This window comes from Alosa pseudoharengus, unplaced genomic scaffold (assembly GCF_046254945.1).
Source record: "Alosa pseudoharengus isolate Yale_2024_CS ecotype anadromous, Long Island Sound unplaced genomic scaffold, YU_APseudo_1.1 YU_APseudo_1.1_scf_19, whole genome shotgun sequence".
Classification (NCBI taxonomy): domain Eukaryota; kingdom Metazoa; phylum Chordata; class Actinopteri; order Clupeiformes; family Clupeidae; genus Alosa; species Alosa pseudoharengus.
In genome coordinates, this window is record NW_027468657.1 from 9,966,401 (window position 1) to 9,988,740 (window position 22,340).

The following is a 22,340-nucleotide window of genomic DNA, read 5'->3' on the forward strand; positions in this document are numbered from 1 at the left end:
CGGTCTTGAACCAGGGTCTCCGGGGTACTAAACGTGCAGCTTGACCGTCTGGGCAGTGCCAGTTTCCTAACAACACTAGATCTCAGTAAAGGATACTGGCAAGTAGGGGTGCACCGAATCCAAGGTTCGTTTAGGATTCGGTCGAATCTTAACCTTTCAGACGGGATTCGGTTTCTGCCGAACCTTGTTTTAAAATCGAACCGAATCCTACTCAGTGTTTCTGCCACTGCTAGAATATGAGTGCCATTGCAATAGGCTACACAAGACTTATCTCTTATGATCCAAAATAGATATTCTTTGAGTTGTTAGGTTTTTGAAACTTTTTTTTAACTAATGACCAGCAGCATGCGGTCCATATGGGCAGGTGGGGCAGCGAACTACCTGAAGCATCCTCCACAAAAAATAGTTCCTCAGTAAATCATTGCTCCAAGTCTATTTTTAATAATGTGATTGTTTCATTAATTATCTATAGCTTCTGTAGGCTTTCCAACTATTTTTGGTCTATTGACATCAACTTTTGGATGATTGTGGCGATTCTCGTTGAGTTTAATGTGTCATGCAATGTTGGGGCAGGGCACCTTGACGATCGCATTCCTCAATAATTTATCGTATAACCCTGGCGGCTTCAATAAGGATTGCAATCCGCGCTAAAAGACGCCTGTATGGTCGTAAAGTAGTCTGCCCCATGATCATATTCTAGAACTGCTCAAATTATTCCGCCAGTTATAAATTAGGCCTATCGTTTCATTTCAAGATGCAGAAATGGCGAGTAGTGTTGTACCTGTTAACCGTGTTGAGTTTCTGTTAAAAAAAAAAAAAAAAAACAATTTGAGAGGTTGAAATTAGAATATATGTTAGCTAACCCTGGTGTCTTCCTTTAGTAGCTAGCTTCTAGTGGATTTAATAGCATCTTTTGACAGCGCAAAAACGAGAAGGCAACGTTGTTCAAAGGTAGGCCTAGCATAGGCCTAGGCTGCTGCATTCAGAATGAGATATCCTATAATATAGCCTAGTTTCTACAGCGAGTGGTCAGACAATTATCCATAACACCCAACTGTCTAGAGTTGCAGTTATAAAACCCAACTACTTAAAAATATTAGATAGTTAGCAGGCCAGACATAACACAAAAAAATAGTTTTGTTATGCTTCGCTGGTTTAACGTGATGAGAACGGTGCAAACTGATGGGTTACTGATCTACAATTCTGACTGTGACATGATTTAAGCATACAGCAAAGTCCTGTAAAAGTCCTGTAAAATATGACTTTCTGCCCTACCAAAATGTATGGTCACCGCACACTACTGCTAATGACATAGAAAACATGATGAATTGTATCCACATATCAGTTGCCTAAAACTATGATACCCAGCCTTCCTCAGAAACTCGCAGAGCTCTTAAAGTGACAGGCACTAATTAGCCTCACGGTCTTAAAGTGACAGGCACTCAATACACACCACCAATACATTGTAGCCTAATGACATTAAAGATAAGTGAAATAGTTTAGCTCACAGGCAGAATGTGGTTAAAATGTTGTTTCATATCAATTTCTACCAATAATGTAAATCATAGGTTCTCAAAGTGCGGCCCGGTAGCCAATGGTGGCCCGTGGAAACTGTTCTGTGTGCTTTGAAAAGAATGAATCTCTGTTTAGTGGCCGTCAGGTTTTCCTGTGGTGCTTTGGTAGCTGGAATTGGCCCTGAATAAGGCCTATGCTGATAAGAAGCAAGGCACACTGAGACTGTTTGCTCTAAATAAGTTTGTACTTGAAACGGACTGCAACCAGAACAGTTATATCCCAAATTTGTCTGTTGAGGGTAGAGAACCCCAGGGATTGTGTGTGCATTGCAATTTTTCTTAAGATTTTCACAAGTTTTGCCAGGTTTAGCCTCAGTTATGAATTTAAATGTGTTTAATGCAATACATATAAACTGTAGAGATGCAACCTGGTAATTAAAATGATTACAAATGGGATTTTTTTTTTCTCCCCCCCCCTTTTGGCGGCCCTCAATTAATGTTGGGTTCCTGAATTGGCCCTCACCAATCAAAACTTTGAGAACCCCTGATGTAAATGAAAAAGTTGAACAGAAAAAACATGAATAATCCTGTCTATAATATGACCAGTTCACATGCTGCAATAATCATTCTTTGTAAATGTAATTTTTCCCCCACAGTTTTATGCATGCAACACATGACTGGGATTCGGTATTCGGTTTAGTATTCGGACGAATCTTAAGGAAGGTATTCGGTATTCGGCAGAACCTTAAAAATCAGGATTTGGTGCATCCCTACTGGCAAGTGTCCATGACAGAGGATGCTAAAGCTCTAACTGCTTTTAGAACACCTTTTGGCTTTTACCATTTCTGTTATATGCCCTATGGTCTGCAGGGGACACCAGCAATGTTTCAACACCTCGTGGACCAAGTGCTGGAGGGGGTGGAGGAATACTTCTCTGCCTACATAAATTATGTGGTAATCTTGAAGACCAGAAAGAAAAAAGGCCGCACTTTGCATATACGTGTTTTATTGCACAGACGCGTTTCGGCTTAGCGCCTTCCTCAGTGCACATTTAAGTTTGGCCAAGCACTCTAAAAAGTAACATAAGAGACTGAGTGAAGCCTGCTCCTACCTTGAAGACCACCTGGTCCATGTGAAGGATGTGCTGAGACGGTTGAAGGAGGCAACACTTACTGTCAACCCTAAAAAGTGTGCAGTGGCCCAGTCAGAGGTACAGTACCTGGGCCGCCAAGTGCCTCAAGTGAGGAAAGCGAGTGCCATCATGGAGACCCCTGTGCCGACCACCAAATGCCAAGTCCACTCTTTCCTGGGTGCGGTGGGTTGGTACAGGTGGTTCATTCCGCACTTCACCACTAGGACGAGACCTCTGACTGACCTCACACGAAAGTTGAGTCCTAACAGAGTGGCCTGGACAGATCACTGTTCCAAGGCTTTTGAGGATTTACGGACATGTTTGACCAAGGACCCCATTCTACAGTCCTGACTTTTCTCTGGCCTTCCTAGTTCAGACAGACGCATGTAGAGTAGGGCTGTGATGTCCCTGAGCAGGAAATTGTTTCCAAGGGAGGCTAGGTATTCCATGGTGGAAAAGAAATGCCGCGCCATCAAATGGGCATTAGACTCTTTGAAATATTACTGGGTGGAGAAAGACTTTGCTCTGGAGACAGATCATTGGGCCCTTCAATGGCTCGATAAGATGAAAGACACAAATTCCAAAGCGACCAGGTGGTATTTATGACTACAGCCATTTAGATTTACTGTGAAATACCGTAGACCGACTGAAGCATATTCTATTTAACACAGCTATGTATTCTATTTAATACAGCTATGTATGTAAGCTATAAGTGTGCATCTTAACATTAAATTCTTACTAGCTGATAAAGTGGAAATACTATGTCTGTATGGAGGTATGTATGGATGTGTATATGAACTAACTAACTGTACTTACCTGTCTGTGCTTGTGTTGCATTTTGGGTACATGGGAGAAAACTTGGGTGCAGGGCACGGAGAACATTTATGCACTGTAATTACGCACTCTGGTTTGGGAAGCGCTCATTGGAGCAGGAATGTTTAGAGTGTTATTACTTTACTGGCTTAATGAGGTTCTGTTGGGCAGTGTAATTGAATCACATTAATGTCTCTTAGTAATGTGAATTGCCTGTGTGTGTTGTGTTATCTGAAATGTTGTGCAATTGATTTGTGTCTATGCATGGTTTAGACCAGTGGTTTAAATAGGAGCTACATAGCTCAAACGAGAGATTCCTCTGTAGCGAGAGGTCATGCCAAAAGACCTCCAAGGTAGGCCTAGTTACATGTGAGCATATTCCCTGTGTTTATTTCTTCTTTTGACTCAGTGTTTTGTTTATTTTGTCATCATTATTTTTGTTTTGTATGAACCTGCCGGTAGCCTAAGAAAATTAATAAAATATATATTTTTTTAATTCAGTGCAGCATTTGTCCCATCATTCAGTTCTGACCAACCACCTGCTCGGGCACACTCTTTTACAATATGTAGAAATTAGCTTTTTGCCCCCACCCCAAACAAGGCATCAGTCAGACATTATCCTACCATTTGATTATTTCCTGATTCTTGTCAAATTCTTCCACTGTAGTTCGGAATTCCAGGGAGACTCTAAAAGACTGGTCCACTGTGAAAATCTACCACAAACACAAACAGTTGTCAATAATAAAAGCAGAGTTCCTGTTGTTTCCCCACAGGTCCTGTGTTACACAGATGTGTATATAATGGGTGTGCAAAGGAAAGGGATGCTTACCACAACGTCTGAAGTTGAATTCCGCTCCTCGTTTATGTTTTTCACCTGAACTGTGACCACATATTTCCCTTTCTTATTAGGGTCTAGGCTCTGGAGAGATCTGAAGGACGATATATGGAGCAAGATTTAAGAGTTAAATCAATTGTTATTAATTTTCATGTTTTCCTAATCAAAATGTGGATAAATGAACAAGCTTGAACTAAAAGCTGATAAATGACTTAACACGTTTGGTTCACATGTCAAATACATGTTACAGATATTAATTTGCTAAATCTCTTACTTTATTATTGCTAAGCGATCTGTAGATGTTTGTGGCTGGTCCTCCGCCTGGAAGATTTTGCTCATCCCTTCAGTCTGATTGTTATTGCTGACGAACTTCACCGCCAGCACTTCAAATGTCATGTCTATGTTCTCCTTGTCTGTATCACGGTCTGTTGCCTTCAGATAGACCATTTGAAAATATTATTCCAGAGACAGTCAAGTATTCATGGATAGAAAAGACCATAAGTCACCATAAGTTCCCAACAACAATGATGAGATGATATGAACTCACAGAAACACTGGCCACTGAGGTGCCCTTTTCTGTGCTTTCAGCAAGGACAACTATGGGAAAACAGAATCTCCTCACAGACACAGGAACATTTCATATTTACAAGAAAATGGGTAGTATAATGGGGGAGAAGTAAAAATCATAAATGTGTTACCAAAGTTGGGTTGCACTTGGATGAACTCTGGAGCATTGTCATTGATATCCTTTATTTTGATGGTAATTGTCCCTGGAAATGCAACATTTATTTTAAATCCCATTTTGTCTTAGAAGTGCAAATAAAATATAAATACACATATTAATCTAATTAGGTAAATTGCCTTATGATAACAAAAAAGTAGAATCCATAAGATATATTACGTTTTTATTTATTACATGTTGTCCATGTATTTATCTCATGGAATTGTTATTATCCACCAGGCTTGTGCAAAATTCCAGAATTGAATTGAAACTAGCTCTTAAATTCCAATTCAATTCTTTTTTTTGGACTTCACTTGCATTTCAATTGAGGTAGCAAACAGGAAACAGAATTGCATTTCGAATTGTGTACAACCCTGTTATCCACGTCACCTTGAAACACAGGGTTGTGTACTCCCAGTGTATTAGATCAAGGATTGAGACATATATTCATTAACAAAGTAACTAACAAAAATATACTGTACATCTTCACTTACCCTCACTGCTGTTCTTGCCAAGCTCTGTTAAGACATCAGTCACTTGCACATGCAAGAGGACCTCGTCGCACATTTCATAGTCAACCACATACTCTGGATTGAGCATCACCTGCCCTGAAGGCTCCACCAGGAACCATTCCTCCTGGCACACTCCAGTCTCATTGCACGGACACTCGGTGCTGAGAAGCTCATACTTCAGCTCGTTTTTGGTGTCTACATCCTTGCCTACGATCACACCGACCTTTCCTCCAACTATGGTGGTGTTCTCAGTCACTAACATCACGATTCCGGTACTCAAGCTCGGCGTCTCGTCGTTCACGTCCTCGACGGTGAGGTGCACGGTGGCCGTGTCCGTCCTCTGCTCCGGGTCCAAGGCTTCCACTGTGAACGTGTACGTCTTGCGTGTCCAGCGTGCAGTCCTGATCCACGCTGATGTTCCCCCAGTAGCCTGCATTGTCTGGCGCTTGGACGCTACGGACGGAGAACGTTCCCGCGCCGCCGCCAGTGATCCTGAATAAGATCCGGTTGTTCTGCACTGTCTGGTCCAGGTCTTTGGCAAGCACCGAATTGATGAAAGCACCTACGGGAGGTAAACAGCGTGACATTACATCAATAAGATCATTAATATGTCAAAATACAGCCATGACCTCTCCTAAGTGGGAAATACATAGGCTGCAGAAGAATCTAGAGGACCTACCTTGTTCACTTTCTTTCACAGTAAATGTATACTCTTTTTGCTTGAAGAGTGGCTCGTTGTCATTGATATCCTGAAATGAAATCCCATTTTCTTATTAAATACAATTGTGATGCATCTATTGCAAGACAAGATGACCATGAAATTGTAATTAATAATTTGTAATTAACAACCTAAGCAAGTGGGGATAGCACTGGTTTGTTCATATCATGGCAGATGCATGACATGGTAAAGGTTAAAAAAACTAGATGTACCGCGTAGCGGTACAAAATATGACCGCCGCTCAGTCCTGCACATCCATTCCGCGAAAATAAATCATATTAATGAATTTGTCTCCATCTTCTACTCCATTCCCCACTCTTGAAACTTTTGTGTATGCTTGTTTGAAATGTGTGTTTGCACACATTCCGCACACAAAGTAGCCTACTGGCGCTGCAAAGGTGAATAGATTTGTTTCTGGGCCAAAAAATCTGTAACATTGTTATAAAACCTTTAAAATCTCTAAACAATCACAAGTAGGGCAGTTCATCACAGTCCATCCATTCCACTGGACTGATGAAAGGTACACCTGTAGGCTACATTGTATTTGGGAAAAGCAGAAGGTAGCAGCATAATGTATTTATTTATTTATTATTAAACAAAACAATCCCTGTCAGTTCCATGCAGTTTTCAACAGCTATCAAGAAGAGAGGTCATGTCATGGATTTTTGTGAATGTTTCTTCTTCTACATATGCATAAGTTTAGTCATCTAGTTCAAATGATATTCAGCTTTATTGTCAATGCACAAATGAAATACCAGTAGTCTAAAACAAAATGCCGTTTTTCCCAGTGGTGCAAATAACTGACATGTCCAAAGGGCCTTCATGAAATGCGTTGCGAGACTGTTCATACACATTTTAACGGGCAAAGTTGAAGAGCTACTCTCCGTTATTGTTTGTGCAAATAATATGCTGATTCATGTTCCCTTTCATTTTGCAACCATGAGGTCAATGGTTAAGCTCAATCTTTTGACGCAATCTTTTGATTTTCACCCAGCCTAGTCCATGGTAGGCGCCCGATAGAAATATTGTTTAATTTTGCGATTGAGATATCCACGCACTGGCGCCCCCCCTGCGACGTGTTCGCCCCCTGGTTTTAGAGCTATTCTAAATGCAAAAAGGCATAGAGGGAGTTATGACAAAACCGTGACTGTTAACAAACTATAAGCTATATAAGGTAGGCCCTATGCTAGGCCTATTACACAACACAAATTGTCGCTGGGCTATGCTGGCGACCCAAATAAAATCTCCGTTGGAACCAATGGCTTACACCTTACAGTATCAAGCTGCCACCTCTTGGCGAAAAAGTTAATAGTTTTGCATATCAGTAGTAATACATTTCACGTAGCTGTGAATCACGGAAAGGGCGAATGAAGTGGACACTTCTAAACGGAACCCAACCCACTGTACAGTAGCTCAAGGTCTGTGGCTAAAGCAGCCATAATGAAAGCGTTATCATTGTTTGGATACTTCACACACACGTGTTTTTTTAATCGCATAGACTACAACTACCAAGCTGGAATCAAAGCACATCGACTCCCCTCTCACACCCTAAACACGCACTTCGAACAAACAAAAAGCGCCTCAGTCTCACGGAATAGCCATAGGCAAAACTGTATCTGACCCTTGTAACGTTGGTACTAAATCATTCATCGCAAAGAATGATTTTTGTAGCACGTGCAACAAATATGTGTAGGTACAGCCCTGCCCTGAATACATCTCAACGTGCGCTCTAAAACATCTGGTTTAAATGGAGATTGTAGATCATCACGGGATCATAGACAGGTTATCTTTCAGGTAGCCTATATATTTTCCATTAAAAACCATCACGTAGCGAACGTGTTGTGGCTAACTCACTTAGCTCCTGTTAGTAGCCTAGGTTATGGTCATAAGCAAATGAGATGACAGTCGAAAGATACAATTAGTGCTGTTATCGATTTGCTTGGTAGCTTATAAACGCATTTATGGTTTTCTACAAATACATCAATAATCAAATTGGCCTCCATCACTCAACCATGCTAACGGTAACATTATTTTACCTACGTTCTGCTATTGATAGGATTAACGTAGCCTACCTGCAGTAAAAAACAAGCATGTCCGATAAACATTCTCAGATTTATTTCGGCTTCAAGAGGAAATGGGAATTACATGTCATGCAGAAATCATCCTACCCTTAGACGTTCTCTGCGGTAAACTACTGTAGCCTACAGTCTTGTCCTTGTAGGAAGCATAGTGTCTTTCCAACCCATTTAAGATTAACTTCCAACAAAATTACGTCTCACTGCAACGATGCGCCATCTAGTGGACAATTCAATTTCAATTCAATTTCAATTTATTGTGCTTATAGAGCGCCAAAACATAACACATGTATCATGGCGCTTTACAGAATGTAGGCAATCAGAGAAAGAAGGAAAGAAAGGAAGAAAAGGAAAGCAAGAGAGAGGCCCATGGGTAACAGGGGCGAGGAAAAACTCCCTAGAATTGGAGATATATATAGGAAGAAACCTCGAGCAGATCCACGACTCAAGGGCCTGACCCATCTGCCTAGGGTCAGTACATGACAGTAAGGTCTGTATACATGACAAATGCATATGATAGTCGGGTGTAGAGAATAAGACATGGTGTTAAGCACTTGAGCTGAAAGTTACAAGAGGTGGGATGATTACGTATCCGTTATGGTAATTCGTTATTCCTGATTTAGTGACAGAAAGTTCAATAGTCCAGCATTGGGATTGTCCAGGGGAAGGGAGTTTCCGAGGGGCATGTGGTGGGTTGGTGGATGGGCCAGTAATCCAGGCAGAGTTGTCATAGGCTGGTGGTGGGTCGCTAGGCTGTACGGGCCAGGAGTCCAGATAGGGGGCAGTAATAGGGCAGTCGAGGATGGGACTTCAGGTGAGATGGGTGAGAGGAGGGCCAACACACGGATGGTTGATGGCTGGTGATGATATACCTCACAAGTGAGGTACAGTAAGGGGGAAGAAAGAGAGATGTAGAGTGGGTTAGTATTACTGAAAATCAGAATGGTTAATGTCAATAAGTAATCAGTAGTACTATATATTGTTACAGTATACCATGGTGGGAATAGGCAAGAGAGGGAGAGTTGAGAGAGAGAGAGAGAGAAGGGGGGAGAGGAGAGGGGGGGGGTTGTACGGCGTGACACATGAAAAGTCCATGACAGCACTATGCTATAGCAGCATAACTAAGGCATGGTGAGGGGTAGTCGACACCAGCGCAGGTATGGTCAGTGACCACCATCGCACGTGCGACTGGGGTGCCAGTCACACGAGGACTCAGCAGGGTGGTCCATTCCAAAAAACCCTGAGGTGGGTGAATTTCCACGCACCATACCTAACTATGGGAGGCAGTAAAGAGGTATGTTTTAAGTCTAGACTTAAAAATAGGGAGGGTGTCTGCTAGTCGAATTGAGGTAGGAAGATTATTCCAGAGGAGGGGTGCGCGATAGCTGAAAGCTCTGCCTCCTACTGTAGTTTTTGAGATTCTTGGAATTACAAGAAGGCCAGTATTCTGTGATCGTAGCGGTCTGGGTGGGTTATATGGAACTAGGAGATCTTTAATATATTCTGGTGCCTGGCCATTAATGGCTTTGTATGTTAGAAGTAATATTTTGAAGTCAATGCGACTTCTAACAGGCAGCCAGTGTAGAGATGCCAGGATAGGGGAAATATGTTCATATTTTTTAGTTCTAGTGAGTGTGCGAGCAGCTGCATTTTGTATAAGCTGTAAGCTCTTTAGACAGGTGTTATTGCAGCCAGCGTATAGAGCATTGCAATAATCAATCCTTGAGGTGACAAAAGCATGGATTAATTTCTCAGCGTCTGGTAGGGATAAAGACTTCCTTATCTTTGAAATGTTCCTTAAATGATAGAATGAAACTTTGGTAATCTGTTTTATGTGATTACTTAGTGATAGGTCTTGGTCAATTGTAACTCCTAGATTTTTAACACATGTGGATGAGGATAGTCGGAGATCAGTAAATGTAGCCTGTGATGAGGATAGGATATCCCTCATCTTTTTAGGACCTAAAACCATGACTTCTGTTTTATCTGAGTTCAAAAGCAGGAAATTGTTTGTCATCCATGTCTTTATGTCTCGTATACATGTGTCAAGTTTGGCTAACGGAGTCAATTCGTCAGGTTTTATGGAAAGGTATAGTTGTGTATCGTCTGCATAAGAATGAAATTTAATGCCGTGTTTCCTAATTTCTGAGCCTAGAGGAAGCATATAGAGAGAAAATAACAGGGGCCCTAGTACTGAGCCTTGAGGCACCCCATATTTTACCATAGTCTGGGTAGATGGTTCATTGTGAACCTGTACAAATTGTCTGCGGTTGGAAAGGTATGATCTAAACCAAGCGAGTGCTGAGTCTTTAATGCCTATCGAATGTTCAAGCCTGTGGAGTAGTATGTTGTGGTCTATGGTGTCAAAGGCAGCACTGAGGTCCAGGAGGACCAATATTGATATATGTCCATTATCGGCAGCGATGAGGAGGTCATTAAAAACTTTAACTAAGGCTGATTCAGTACTGTGGTGAGCTCTGAAACCAGACTGATATAATTCTTGGATTTTATTCATATGCAAGAAGGTACCAATTTGTTTCGACACTATTTTTTCTAGTATTTTTGACAAAAAAGGGAGATTAGATATAGGCCTATAGTTGGCCAGGTTGTTAGGGTCAAGGGTAGGCTTTTTGAGGGATGGCTTAATGACAGATAACTTAAACGACTGTGGTACATGGCCTGATAGCAGTGAGTTATTTATAATCTGGAGCAAAGCATTATCCAACAAAGGAAGAGCAGTCTTCAGAAGATGAGTAGGAATAGGATCTAGTAGACTAGTTGTAGATTTTGATGAAGAGATTGTGGAAGTGAGGTCTAATATGTCAATAGGTGTAAATGAATTCAACGTTGTTCGTCTCATCTGTGATTCAATTATGTTTTCGCTACCGTTCAGCAATGGAGTATAAATATTTGGTGAGACTGACTGGATATTAATCTTATCTCTAATTGTTTCAATTTTGTCATTGAAAAAGTTCATGAAGTCATTACTGTTTAGGCAAATAGGGATAGATTCGGTTACTTCGGTGTGGTTCTTCGTCAGGCGGGAGATTGTGGTAAAGAGAAATTTTGTATTGTTTTTGTTTTCTTCGATCAGCGAGGAGTAGTAAGTTGACTTGGCTTCGTTGAGTGCTTTTTTGTAGGTGATAAGGCTATCTTTCCATGCTTGGCGAAAAACTTCCAATTTAGTGGTACGCCATTTTTGTTCAAGTTTACGCGCTGTTCGTTTGAGTGTTTTTGTCTGTGTGGTATACCATGGAGCACGCCTTACTTGTTTTCTCATTCTCTTTTTGAGTGGTGCTACTGAATCAAGGGTTGAGCGTAATGAGTTCATCACATTATCAGTTAACAAGTCGACCTCGGCTGGATTAAGGAATGGGCCTTCTGATAGGCCTACTACATGAGTCCGGAATGGGGCAAGCGTAAGCGAAATTTTTTCTAGAAAGTCTGCATTAGTTTTTTCAGATAAGCCGCGGCTGTAGTATTCAGCTAAATTGGGTACTGCATGTTGTAATGTCATTGTAAAAGTAATTAGATGGTGGTCAGTTAAGGTCGGGTGTTGTGGCAAGATTGTTAACTGCTCTATGTTTATGCCGTATGATAAGACTAGATCAATAGTATGGTTATGTCGGTGCGTGGGCGAATTAACATTTTGGCAGAACCCGACATGGTCAATTAGGGATTGAAATGCAATTGTGAGACAATCGTGCACATTATCCATATGAATATTAAAATCACCCAATATAAGTATTTTTTCTGTTTGGATAGTTAAAGTAGAAAGGAAATCAGAAAATTCCTCTAAGAAATCAGTGTAGGGGCCAGGGGGTCTGTACAATGTGACCACAGTTACAGGCTGATTAGTTTTCCAGTCTGGCGGTAAAAAATTGAGGACTAGAACTTCAAAAGATTTAAACTTGTGTGTGAGCTTGGGAGATGTGAGAAGACTAGATAGATAGATTGTAGCTACTCCACCTCCCCTGCCAGTGTGGCGTGGTACATGATAATTCAAATGGGAGGGAGGTGTAGACTCATTTAATGGAAGGTATTCATCTGGTTTAAGCCAGGTTTCAGTAAGACACATAACATCTATATGATTGTCAGTAATAATTTCATTAACCAAGGCAGTTTTACTTGACAGTGATCGAATATTAAGTAAAGCAAGTGTAAGTTGCGTTTTTGGAGGAATTTGCTTCACCGAAGAAGTTTTTATCGTAATAAGATTGCTACGAATAATTCCCCTAGTGGGTCGAGTAAGAGTTGACAGTCTTGGTACAGACACGCTCTCTATTTGGCCTTGTGTGCCCTGTATACCTGGGTGACTGTTAGGACGGCAGAGATCTGTGTAAGACCTTATCTCTGCTTCCTGGATCTCTGGTTCGTCAGGAACTAGCCTCGGTTAAGTGACGGTCTATGTTCCTTGAAAGGAGGGCAGTACCCTCCCATGTGGGATGGATACCGTCTCTTTTCAACAGTCCAGGTTTCCCCCAGAAGGAGCTAAAGTTATCTATGAAGCCCACATTGTTATTGGCACACCACTTTGACAGCCATCGGTTGAGGTCCGAAATTCTGCTGAGCATTTCATCACCTCTTTTAATGGGTATGGGTCCAGAGAAAGTTACAGAGTCAGACATCTGTTGCGCGAACCTGCACACGGAGATAAAGTTTTGTATGGTGATCTCCGATTGACGCAATCGGACGTCATTAGTGCCAGTGTGGATAACTATTTTCGAGTATTTACGATTAGCTTTAGCCAGCACTTTCAAATTTGATTCGATGTCGTTAGCTCTGGCCCCAGATATCGATTTTACTATGGCCGATGGAGTCGCTAGCATCACGTTTCGTATAGTAGAAGCGCCAATGACCAGAGTAGCAGGTTTCTCGGTTTCTCTAGCTAGGGGGGAGAATCTATTAGAAACATGAATAGGTTGGTGGTTAGCAGTGGGCTTCCTTCGTTTGGATTTAGATCGATCCAGGCGAAACAGGCCCAACGGGCTGCTTTCGCTTGGGTCTGGCTCCCCTAACAGTCACCCAAGAACTATCCCCTTGCTGCGAGGGGGCTGTCATGGTTGCGCTAACTGTGCAGTCGGCTGGTGCATCCACACAATTTACCAAAGGTTCTGCCACTAGCTGTTTGCTAATCTGATCCAGTGTGTGGATACGATTCTCTAGTTCACCTATCTCACAAACGACTACTTATCGCCAATACTGGAAATGCAGCCATGATGATGATGATGAATATTTATTTTGGTTTTCTTTTAATCCTACTGAATTTGTAATTATGTATCGGCCGTTCTAATACCGATAGTATGTGGGTGCCTGTGTGTGTGTGTGCATGTGTATATGTGTGCACCACCATCTACAGGCCAATGAGTGTAGAGTCACTAAATGTACACATAACTTAATTTTTTAGACCCCCCCATGGATGAAATTCTACGAAACTTGGCATACCCCCAGAGAATGTCAGGTTAATCATACACATAAAATTTGGTGCAGTTCTGAACGTCTTTACTGAAGAGAGGGGCGATTAAAGCAGAATGATATTGCATTTTCATTTTTTACCGGGGGGGTGCAAATCACAAATGAGTGATTATGGGCTAAGTTGATGTGGGCCCTTGAGACCAACATACCATAAAAATTTCTTCATCCTCGGTGCCACGGTTCAGGTAGTTATTGAGGAAAAACTGCATTTTTTGGGTTTCGGGGGGCCCAGCGCGGAGGGGGAGTGGCCCCCGGGGACCAAACGAAATTTTTCCGTAAAAGTCTAGTGGGGCTACATACCCACCAAATTTCATGTGCCCTGGTGTTTCGGTGCCCCGGGTATCGTTGACCAAAATTTCAGGAAGTAGATGACGGGAAAAAAAAAAAAAAAAAAAAAAAAAAAAAACTTTGACAATCCCTATATGACCGCTTCGCTAGCTTTGCTAGCGGCGGTCATAATAATACTAAAAAATGAAGTGAACAGGCACATAATCCTATCATTACCTCAACATTGATCTCCACTTTGACCCAAGTCCCAAGGGGTGGTGTTCCTTTGTCAAAAGCAGTCACATTTAGCTCAATCACTCCGTTTAAACTTGGGTCCAAAGCTTCCCTGTCCAGAGGCCCATTCAAAGTTAAAACACCAGTGTCCTTGTCAAGTTTGAAATAGTTACTGAATTCATCTGGGACAATTTGATACTCGATCTTGCTGTTGTCTGTGTCAGGTTGATCAAAATCAGTAGCCTGTCAAAAGAATAAGACAATCACCACCACCATCATTATCAGCAACATAATTTTCATTGTCGTCATCATGATCCAAATGATTTAAGAGGTCACAGTGATACTTCACTGTCAGGATAAAGTTGTCACGTACCCGGATTTTCATTTCAAAGACCACACCAGGTCCCTCTTTGACAAAAGCGATGTATGTCTCCCTGATTTGTGGCGCGTTGTCGTTCTTGTCCAGGAGTGTGATCTCCAAGTTGGCAGTGCCAGTGTTGTTGGCCTGGTCTTTTGCTTGCAGCGTGGCAGTGTAAAAACTCTGACCCTCTCTGTCCAGCCTGTCACCATCTCGAACTGTGATTTTCCCTGTTGCGGGGTCAACAGTGAAGTACTCCGTACTGAAGAAAAGAGAAATCAGGCAACACACCTCAGAGGGATACACAGATGAAATGTTAAATGTTGTATGTTATGAAAATGTTAATGTTATAATGTTATTTCAGAAATAACAAAAAGAAATGATTTGAGGAATATTTTTCACATATTTTGGAACGAAAGCTAAAATGTGCCCTAATTGTTAAATGAATCTGAATTTTAGTCATCATTCCAAAATGTCTGCCTTTTACCATACAGTACAGAACACTGAACCTACACGTTCTCTGGAAGCAGTCGGTACACAATCTTCCCAGCATCGTCTTTGTCGTCATCAGTTGCCTGTCAAACAAACAGCCATATTTAATACATGGTGCGCTTTATTCACAGACTAAAAGAAATACTCAAGATTAGCCTGTAAGCATAGGAATAAAATAAGGATGTTGTAATAGCAGAATACATTAATCAGACAATAAAATAGTTCATTTTGGATGACATAAAATTACGTGTGTGTGTCAAGGAGTGGTCTGTAGAACCAAAGCTATATATCGTCATATGACCACAATATACAAATTGCTGCCAGTGTATTAGACTTACTGTGATGATTGCTATTTCTGTTCCTGCTGGACTGTGCTCCTCGACTGTTAGTTTGTAGGTCTCATTTTGGAATTTGGGACTGTTGTTGTTGATGTTGTTGATTGCAATGGTGACAGTGGCTGTAGATTTGAACTCCTCTTTGTTGGTATCCACAGCAATCACCTGAGAGAGAGAGAGGGAGAGAGAGAAGAGAGAAAGGGAGAGAGAGAGAGAGAACAAAGAAACATGTTGAGTGCTCTGTTCTCTTCTCCTTCTTCCTATCCTATCACCTTATTAGTGCTAACTAGCCATCTCAGCCATGGTCACTTCAGTTCTGCCCAGCCTCCCCTCAGACTGTTTCAGACTTAGCCATGAGCTAATGTGCCATGTGACTTAGGTATTGTTTGAAACAGCTGAAAGTCAGGGTCTTGTACTACTGTGTGAATCGCGTAAAATCTTATCCTTTTTGATGTGGTGTCTTTTTACAGTTTTGACCTTTGACCTGTCTGTATAGCTGACTTGTGTGCTTGACCTCCAAATCAGCTTCTGACTTTTGGATTGTACTTCATGTGGACTGGCATTTCTGCTCACAAAAGACTTCTTGAACACCTCTGGGTTTGAGTCATCACACATCCCCTCCTGATGGTAATAATCCCTTTGTGTGCAATTGATCTCATTCACAATTGCTTGTCTTAAATACGCAAAGCCCCTTTTCCTTTAAGCCAGGATAATTCTGGCCAGTGGAAATCCCAACCCATTTTAGAGCTGGGATTGGTGTTGATGGACGGGTGTCTTTTGTGCGTGCCAGGAGCCACTGGCTCAAAACACTCACCGTCAACGTAATGGACGGGGTCTTTTCGTAGTCAACGTCTGCAGGGCTCCTCATCAGGATCTGGACATTGGCACTTGATATGGCGAGTACTGGGGAGATAGAGAAGGCATCCTTGCCTTGGCCGTCAATACTTAGGCTGAATTTACTGTTGTCACCCTGACAAATGTAAAATTAAACACATTTGTTGTTAAAAAAAACAAATGAGAAAAAGCATGCCACTAATTTCAGTATTCAGATTAAAGAAAGAAAAAGATGGGAAACAATAAAGGTTATTTGAGGTTTGAGGTATGCCATCTATGGTAAGCTTATATATGCAGCAAAATTATTAATAAAACTGAATACTAACCTTATCCTTGTCTATCACTCTCATATTTATGCCCAACACAGGGAGGCCAATATGGAGTAAAACTTGTGTCACCTTAAACCAAATTTGAATATGAATTTGAATATGAATTTGAGCAATTGTATTGGAAAACCGAATTTGAATAGTATATATTGAAACTGAATTCATTAGATTGGAACTGAATCTCAGTCAACTTGAAATTGAATATAATATTTTGAAATTGAACTAATTTGCTCTGATACATAAATTATCCTGACTGAAAATGTCGCTCTTGGAACTTTCACATTCAGTTCTCAAAATTCAGTTTCAAAACGTGAAATTCAATTTCAGTCTACCGAGACAAAAACAGCTGGTAGCTAAGGAAGAGCAATCGAGTGCAGAGCTATTGTGATCGCGTGACAAGTGCCGAGCGCGAAGCAAAGAGCATAGCACCCTCTTAGCAAGCTGTCTCCTGAACCTCCTTACAGTGTCGAACAGAGAAAGAAGAGATGGAAGCGACTGGCACATCAGAAAACGTCCAAGTAAGTTGATATCATATGCCATGTCTGTTAACGTTACTTTGTATATAATGTACATTATATGCTAGCGCTGGCTGGCTAGCCAGCATAGTTTCATCGACTAAGTTAAAGTTTTTTCCATAATTCAGAACCAGTTAGACCAGTGTTTCTCAAACTTTTTCAGACCAAGGACCACTTAATCAATAAAAATAGCCTCACGGACCACCTAGCTAAAAAAAAAAACTATAACGTTACTCTTTCATAGAACAATATGATTGGTCATTGTCATATCATTGTGCCTTTTAGGCCTGTAAGAACACGTTACAATCTCAGGTTAAACAGTATCATTCATGGAAAACTGGATATGTCCCCCTAGTTAAGCTTTTTTCATCGTTGTGTTGTCTGTTAGCTAAGGCTACGTGGGGCAATTTTTTCGTGCCGTGATGTTGCCAGACAACTGGATTGCGATAACTTTGTTAGCAAATGGTAACTAGCTAGCTTCTAAGAGTTTCAAACTGAATATGTTCTATATCGATAATATGATCGATCAAGACTCAAGAGACCCTAGTTTAACAGTATTTCTACAGGCTGATTTATGCTTCTTCATCGACTCCATGCAGATTTTGTAAAAGTTATTGAGAAATAGACACAGTATATTACAATAACCTAATTATTATACTTTAACTGTGTGTTGTCTTGATACTTCTGTTTCAGTAATGTGTGTGTAGATTGCAAATAATGTGTTGTATGACGATAGAAATGTCCTTGGTTCTTAATTAACTCATTGTATTGACCAAGTCGTGTGTGTGCAGAGAAGGTGTAATGATATTTATTATGATGTATACGATCCAAGGTATGAATGTGTGTGTGAGAAACAACTGATTGTCTCTTAGGTGCACAGACTTGTGTATCCTGATTGCCTGATGCTTATGAGACCTCTTTGCGCAGAGATGAATAAACAATTAACGAGAAAGACTCACAGTAGACCTTTAAGCTAAACACTGATTGTTTGTTGGTTTTATTTTCATAGGTTGAGAGGCCTCAATGAACAGTGGACAGTGAGATAGACTGAGGACAATGGACTGGCACCGATCAGACATGGACACCGAAGCTTGATTTCTCTTAATAAATATCTTTGCAAGATGCAACACATATTGTAAAACCCTTTACACACTAATAAACATGTCCACTGTTGTTTTCTCTGGAATTGATTTGTTTGCCATTGGTGGTGATGGATTTCCAAATGGATTTCCAAATGTATGGGCAATCTAAATTTTAGTTTATGTGTGTAATCAGCTGATATTAGATATGATATGATGCAATTGCAAAATCATGAAGGTTTATCCTTTGCAACATAAGGAAGAACAGACCTTATCTGACACAGGATTCCACACAACTTCTTGTTCAGGCCATGGTCATCTCCAAGCTGGACTATTGTAATTTACTATTAGCTGGTTTACCTGCTTGTGTAGTAAGATTGTTACAGCTGATTCAGAATGCTGCCGCACGCCTGGTCTTTAATCAGCCAAAGACATATGTAACTCCTCTCCTAGTTACTCTCCATTGGCTCCCTATTAGGCAGAATTAAATTTAAATCTCTCACTTTGGCCTATAGGACACTGACCGGATCTGCTCCTTGTTATTTTAATTCAATGATCAAGACGTACATCCCCAACTGCCCACTGCGGTCTTCTGAAGAGTGTCTGTTGTGTCGACCAGACATAGGTCAAATTCAAGACTTTTCCTCAGTGGTTCCATGTTGGTGGAATGAGTTGCCCAGTGCTCTCTGTTCCTGTGATAGTTTTGGGTCTTTTAACAGGGGTCTAAAGACGTATCTGTTCAACATGCACTTGAATTAACACTTATGGTTTGTATAGTATTGTTTCATTTTCATTAGGCTGTTGATTAATTTGACATTGTTGTTTATTATTGATATTCTCCATAATGTAGTCTTACCATGCTATTGTTATTTTTATTATATTATTGACTGAATGTACATTATTGTTTATTATTACTATTTTCCCTTTTTTCTCATTGTTTATGTCATTAGGCTATTGATTGAATTGACATGGTTGTTTATTATTGCTATTCTCTTTATTATAGTCTGACCAACATCTTCATTTGTTCCCTGTTCAATTTTAAGTATTATATTGTTTTGTATTTATGTTGCTTTGGACAAAAGCGTAACCATAACCATATGTAATTGGAAGCAAATAAAGGTAGCCTACACATCATAGTATTACAAGAGTGGCTTTAAACGTAAGAAAACGGTAATGATTTGTCCTTTTTTGGTCATTCAAACATGTAGATTTTTATTCACATAATTACTAGGTTGTTGCCTTTTCTATCCAGTAGGTGGCAGTCCAGGATAAGAAATAGAGCAGTAGTTGAGTAGGAAAAACGAAAACGAGAGAAAGTTATGCCCATGACATTTTAAAGAATGACAGGCTAGAAGTTTGCAATTGGTAGACAGTACATTGATGTTTGATGGCTAGCTGAGTAGTTCTGTATGGACTGACAGGCTGGAAGTTTGAAATGTAATACTGTAAAAAATGTTTTAGCCTATTTAAAATTACAAAAACGGTAGGTAAGACCATACATCGATGTTTGATGGCTAGCTGGGTAGTTCTGTACTTCAAGGATTGACAGGCTAGAAGTTTTAGATGTAATACTGCAAAAACATTTTTATTTGTTTAAAATTACAAAAACGGTAGGTAAGTAGGCCTAGGTTACATCGATGTTTGATGGCTGGGTAGCCTAGGCTAGTTCTGTATTTCAAGGATTGACAAGCTAGAAGTTTGAAATAATACTGCAACAAATGTTTTATTTGTTTAAAATTACATAAACGGTAGGTGAGACAGTAGGCCTACAATCGGAATGTGTTTTATGAATCGTGTGTGCAGATCTAATAAGCATGCAAACCAAGTGCCCACACTATGCTCTGCTTCGCGCTCGGCACTAGTCACGCGATCACAATAGCTCTGCACTCGATTGCTCTTCCTTAGCTACCAGCTGTTTTTGTCTCGGTAGACTGAAATTGAATTTCACGTTTTGAAACTGAATTTTGAGAACTGAATGTGAAAGTTCCAAGAGCGAAATTTTCAGTCAGGATAATTTATGTATCAGAGCAAATGAGTTCAATTTCAAAATATTATATTCAATTTCAAGTTGACTGAGATTCAGTTACAATCTAATGAATTCAGTTTCAACATATACTATTCAAATTCGGTTTTCCAATACAATTGTTCAAATTCAGCAATTCAAATGCAAATACAACATATTCAAATTCGGTTTAAGGTGGCACAAGTTTTACTCCATAGGCCAACAGCTGAATGCTCATTGATATTCCCAGTGAACGTATTCTGAATCGCACAGGGTTCTGGGGTGCAGGAGTAGAACTTTGGCATTTCGTCATTTACATCTGTGATAATGATCTGAAGTTCACTGTTTGCAACTGCATTAACATTATTCACATCCAGTATGGTCTCCTTTGCCTAAAGGAAGAATAATTTCCAATGACTCACATGCATTGGGGTGAATGGAAAATTCATGTTTTGCAAAACAGAAGAAGCCTGTGGAAGATACCTCTATTTCCAGAGTGACAACTCCATCTGAATCCAAATACTGCTCCCGATCTAACAAGGAACGGACAGTAATGAGCCCACTAGTGGGATCGATTTGGAAGAGGCCATCCACAGAGGAGTCTGAGATAGGAGGATATGGTTGAAGAATATACACATAAATGGAGAGGACCTCTACTACTCTTGTAGGTATTTTTTACAGTCTATGGTACCCACCTCCTACGGATGGGCAGTTAATAGGAAATATACAGATACCATCATTTATGACAAAGATTTATTTGGTTTGATTAGTTGTGATTGGTTGTGATAATATTATCCTGTTCTTGATAAATTTGTGAACCAATGATATTTTAAAAGATTATGATATTTGACAGGTGATTATTTTCCCCAATATATCAAAGTGATATTTTGAAACTGTCCAATACACAATAAATTAATTTGAATTTATTTTCACCAAGGTAAGGCTGTGAAATAAGACAAATCTATTTTAAGTTATATTACTCAGCACTATGCAGCAATAGAACAGCTCTCCCTTTAACAATACACAATTTTACAGGGCACGGCACGCATGACAATACAATGATTGACAATTCACTCACGTGTAATGCTGTACAGTATTGGTGAATTGACGCCTATATCAGGGTCTCTGGCTCGCACAGTATACACCTCTGTTCCCTAGGTTACCAGAATGGCAGGGAGGACATCACGCGTTTCAAGCATATCTTATTTATTTATTTGTTTATTTATTTGTTTGCTTGTTTGTTTGTTTAATTAACATAATTGTTCTGATTAACCGGAGTGTAATGTTTTGGGACATTCATTATCATCATTTTCATGGTACAGAATGTTAAATCACTCACAACATCAGCTCCTTCTGCCACAGTGGCTGTGCTGGGAAGATTAATGAACTGAGGGTCCAAATTTGGAACATCCTCCACGGTAAGAAAGATGAAAGTTGAACTCGACTGGATGATGAAGTTATCTCCAAGAGGCCCGCCACCATCCTTGTAAATGAAAATAATTGATACCACATATAAATGAGATATATTGAGATTTATATACTATTTCTTATAGATTTATTTTACATTAAGGGGAAATTTGTGTATGGAGCATTCCTGGAAGACATACAAAACTGAAAAAATGAGACAGGGTATGATAATAGGTCATGGCCATCTTCACATTTACCTTTGCTGTGACATTTAACAGATAGAAAGTGCTTTTCTCTGTGAAGCTGAGCTCTCCCGTCAGACTGATAACCCCCGTGGATGGACTTTGAATGGCAAAGAGACCTTCTCCATCAGGTGGTGAAACCTTTGGGATCAGTTGGCATTTGAATGATTCAATTAGTAACTGTCACCAGATCTTCATAAATATGGCTTACCCCACTGAGAGAATAGGACACAGATGCAGCAGTTCCTGAATCAGCATCACGTGCCGTTACACGAAAAATAGAACTGCCAATGGCTGTATTCTGTCGGGGATGTAGCAAAGAAGATTTTAGAAAATACCTTTATCCAAAGTAAATGTTATCTGTATGGATCTTTTTTCTAAAATGGGTTAGGGTTAGAGTTAGTATATCAAAAAATGGCCACGTAAAAGTAAATGGTTATAAGGGCCATGTTTA

The 22,340-nt window shown here is 40.3% G+C and overlaps 1 protein-coding gene across 1 annotated transcript in view; it reads right to left on the bottom strand.

Moving 5' to 3' along the window:
• The window catches only part of LOC143132845 (cadherin-related family member 2-like), a 54,062-nt gene that overhangs the window by 26,365 nt on the left and 5,357 nt on the right, over nucleotides 1-22,340 (bottom strand). The window contains exons 4-20 of the mRNA XM_076292669.1: nucleotides 22,098-22,101; nucleotides 21,902-22,027; nucleotides 21,577-21,720; nucleotides 21,316-21,391; nucleotides 20,721-20,839; nucleotides 20,462-20,629; nucleotides 16,296-16,451; nucleotides 15,485-15,646; nucleotides 15,168-15,229; nucleotides 14,670-14,916; nucleotides 14,300-14,539; nucleotides 5,510-6,089; nucleotides 4,993-5,064; nucleotides 4,842-4,891; nucleotides 4,569-4,726; nucleotides 4,289-4,388; nucleotides 4,084-4,172 (exon numbers count right to left, since the gene is read on the bottom strand). Coding sequence (XP_076148784.1) covers nucleotides 4,084-4,172; nucleotides 4,289-4,388; nucleotides 4,569-4,726; nucleotides 4,842-4,891; nucleotides 4,993-5,064; nucleotides 5,510-6,089; nucleotides 14,300-14,539; nucleotides 14,670-14,916; nucleotides 15,168-15,229; nucleotides 15,485-15,646; nucleotides 16,296-16,451; nucleotides 20,462-20,629; nucleotides 20,721-20,839; nucleotides 21,316-21,391; nucleotides 21,577-21,720; nucleotides 21,902-22,027; nucleotides 22,098-22,101 — 2,553 coding nt within the window. The remainder of the gene's footprint in view (nucleotides 1-4,083; nucleotides 4,173-4,288; nucleotides 4,389-4,568; nucleotides 4,727-4,841; nucleotides 4,892-4,992; nucleotides 5,065-5,509; nucleotides 6,090-14,299; nucleotides 14,540-14,669; nucleotides 14,917-15,167; nucleotides 15,230-15,484; nucleotides 15,647-16,295; nucleotides 16,452-20,461; nucleotides 20,630-20,720; nucleotides 20,840-21,315; nucleotides 21,392-21,576; nucleotides 21,721-21,901; nucleotides 22,028-22,097; nucleotides 22,102-22,340) is intronic.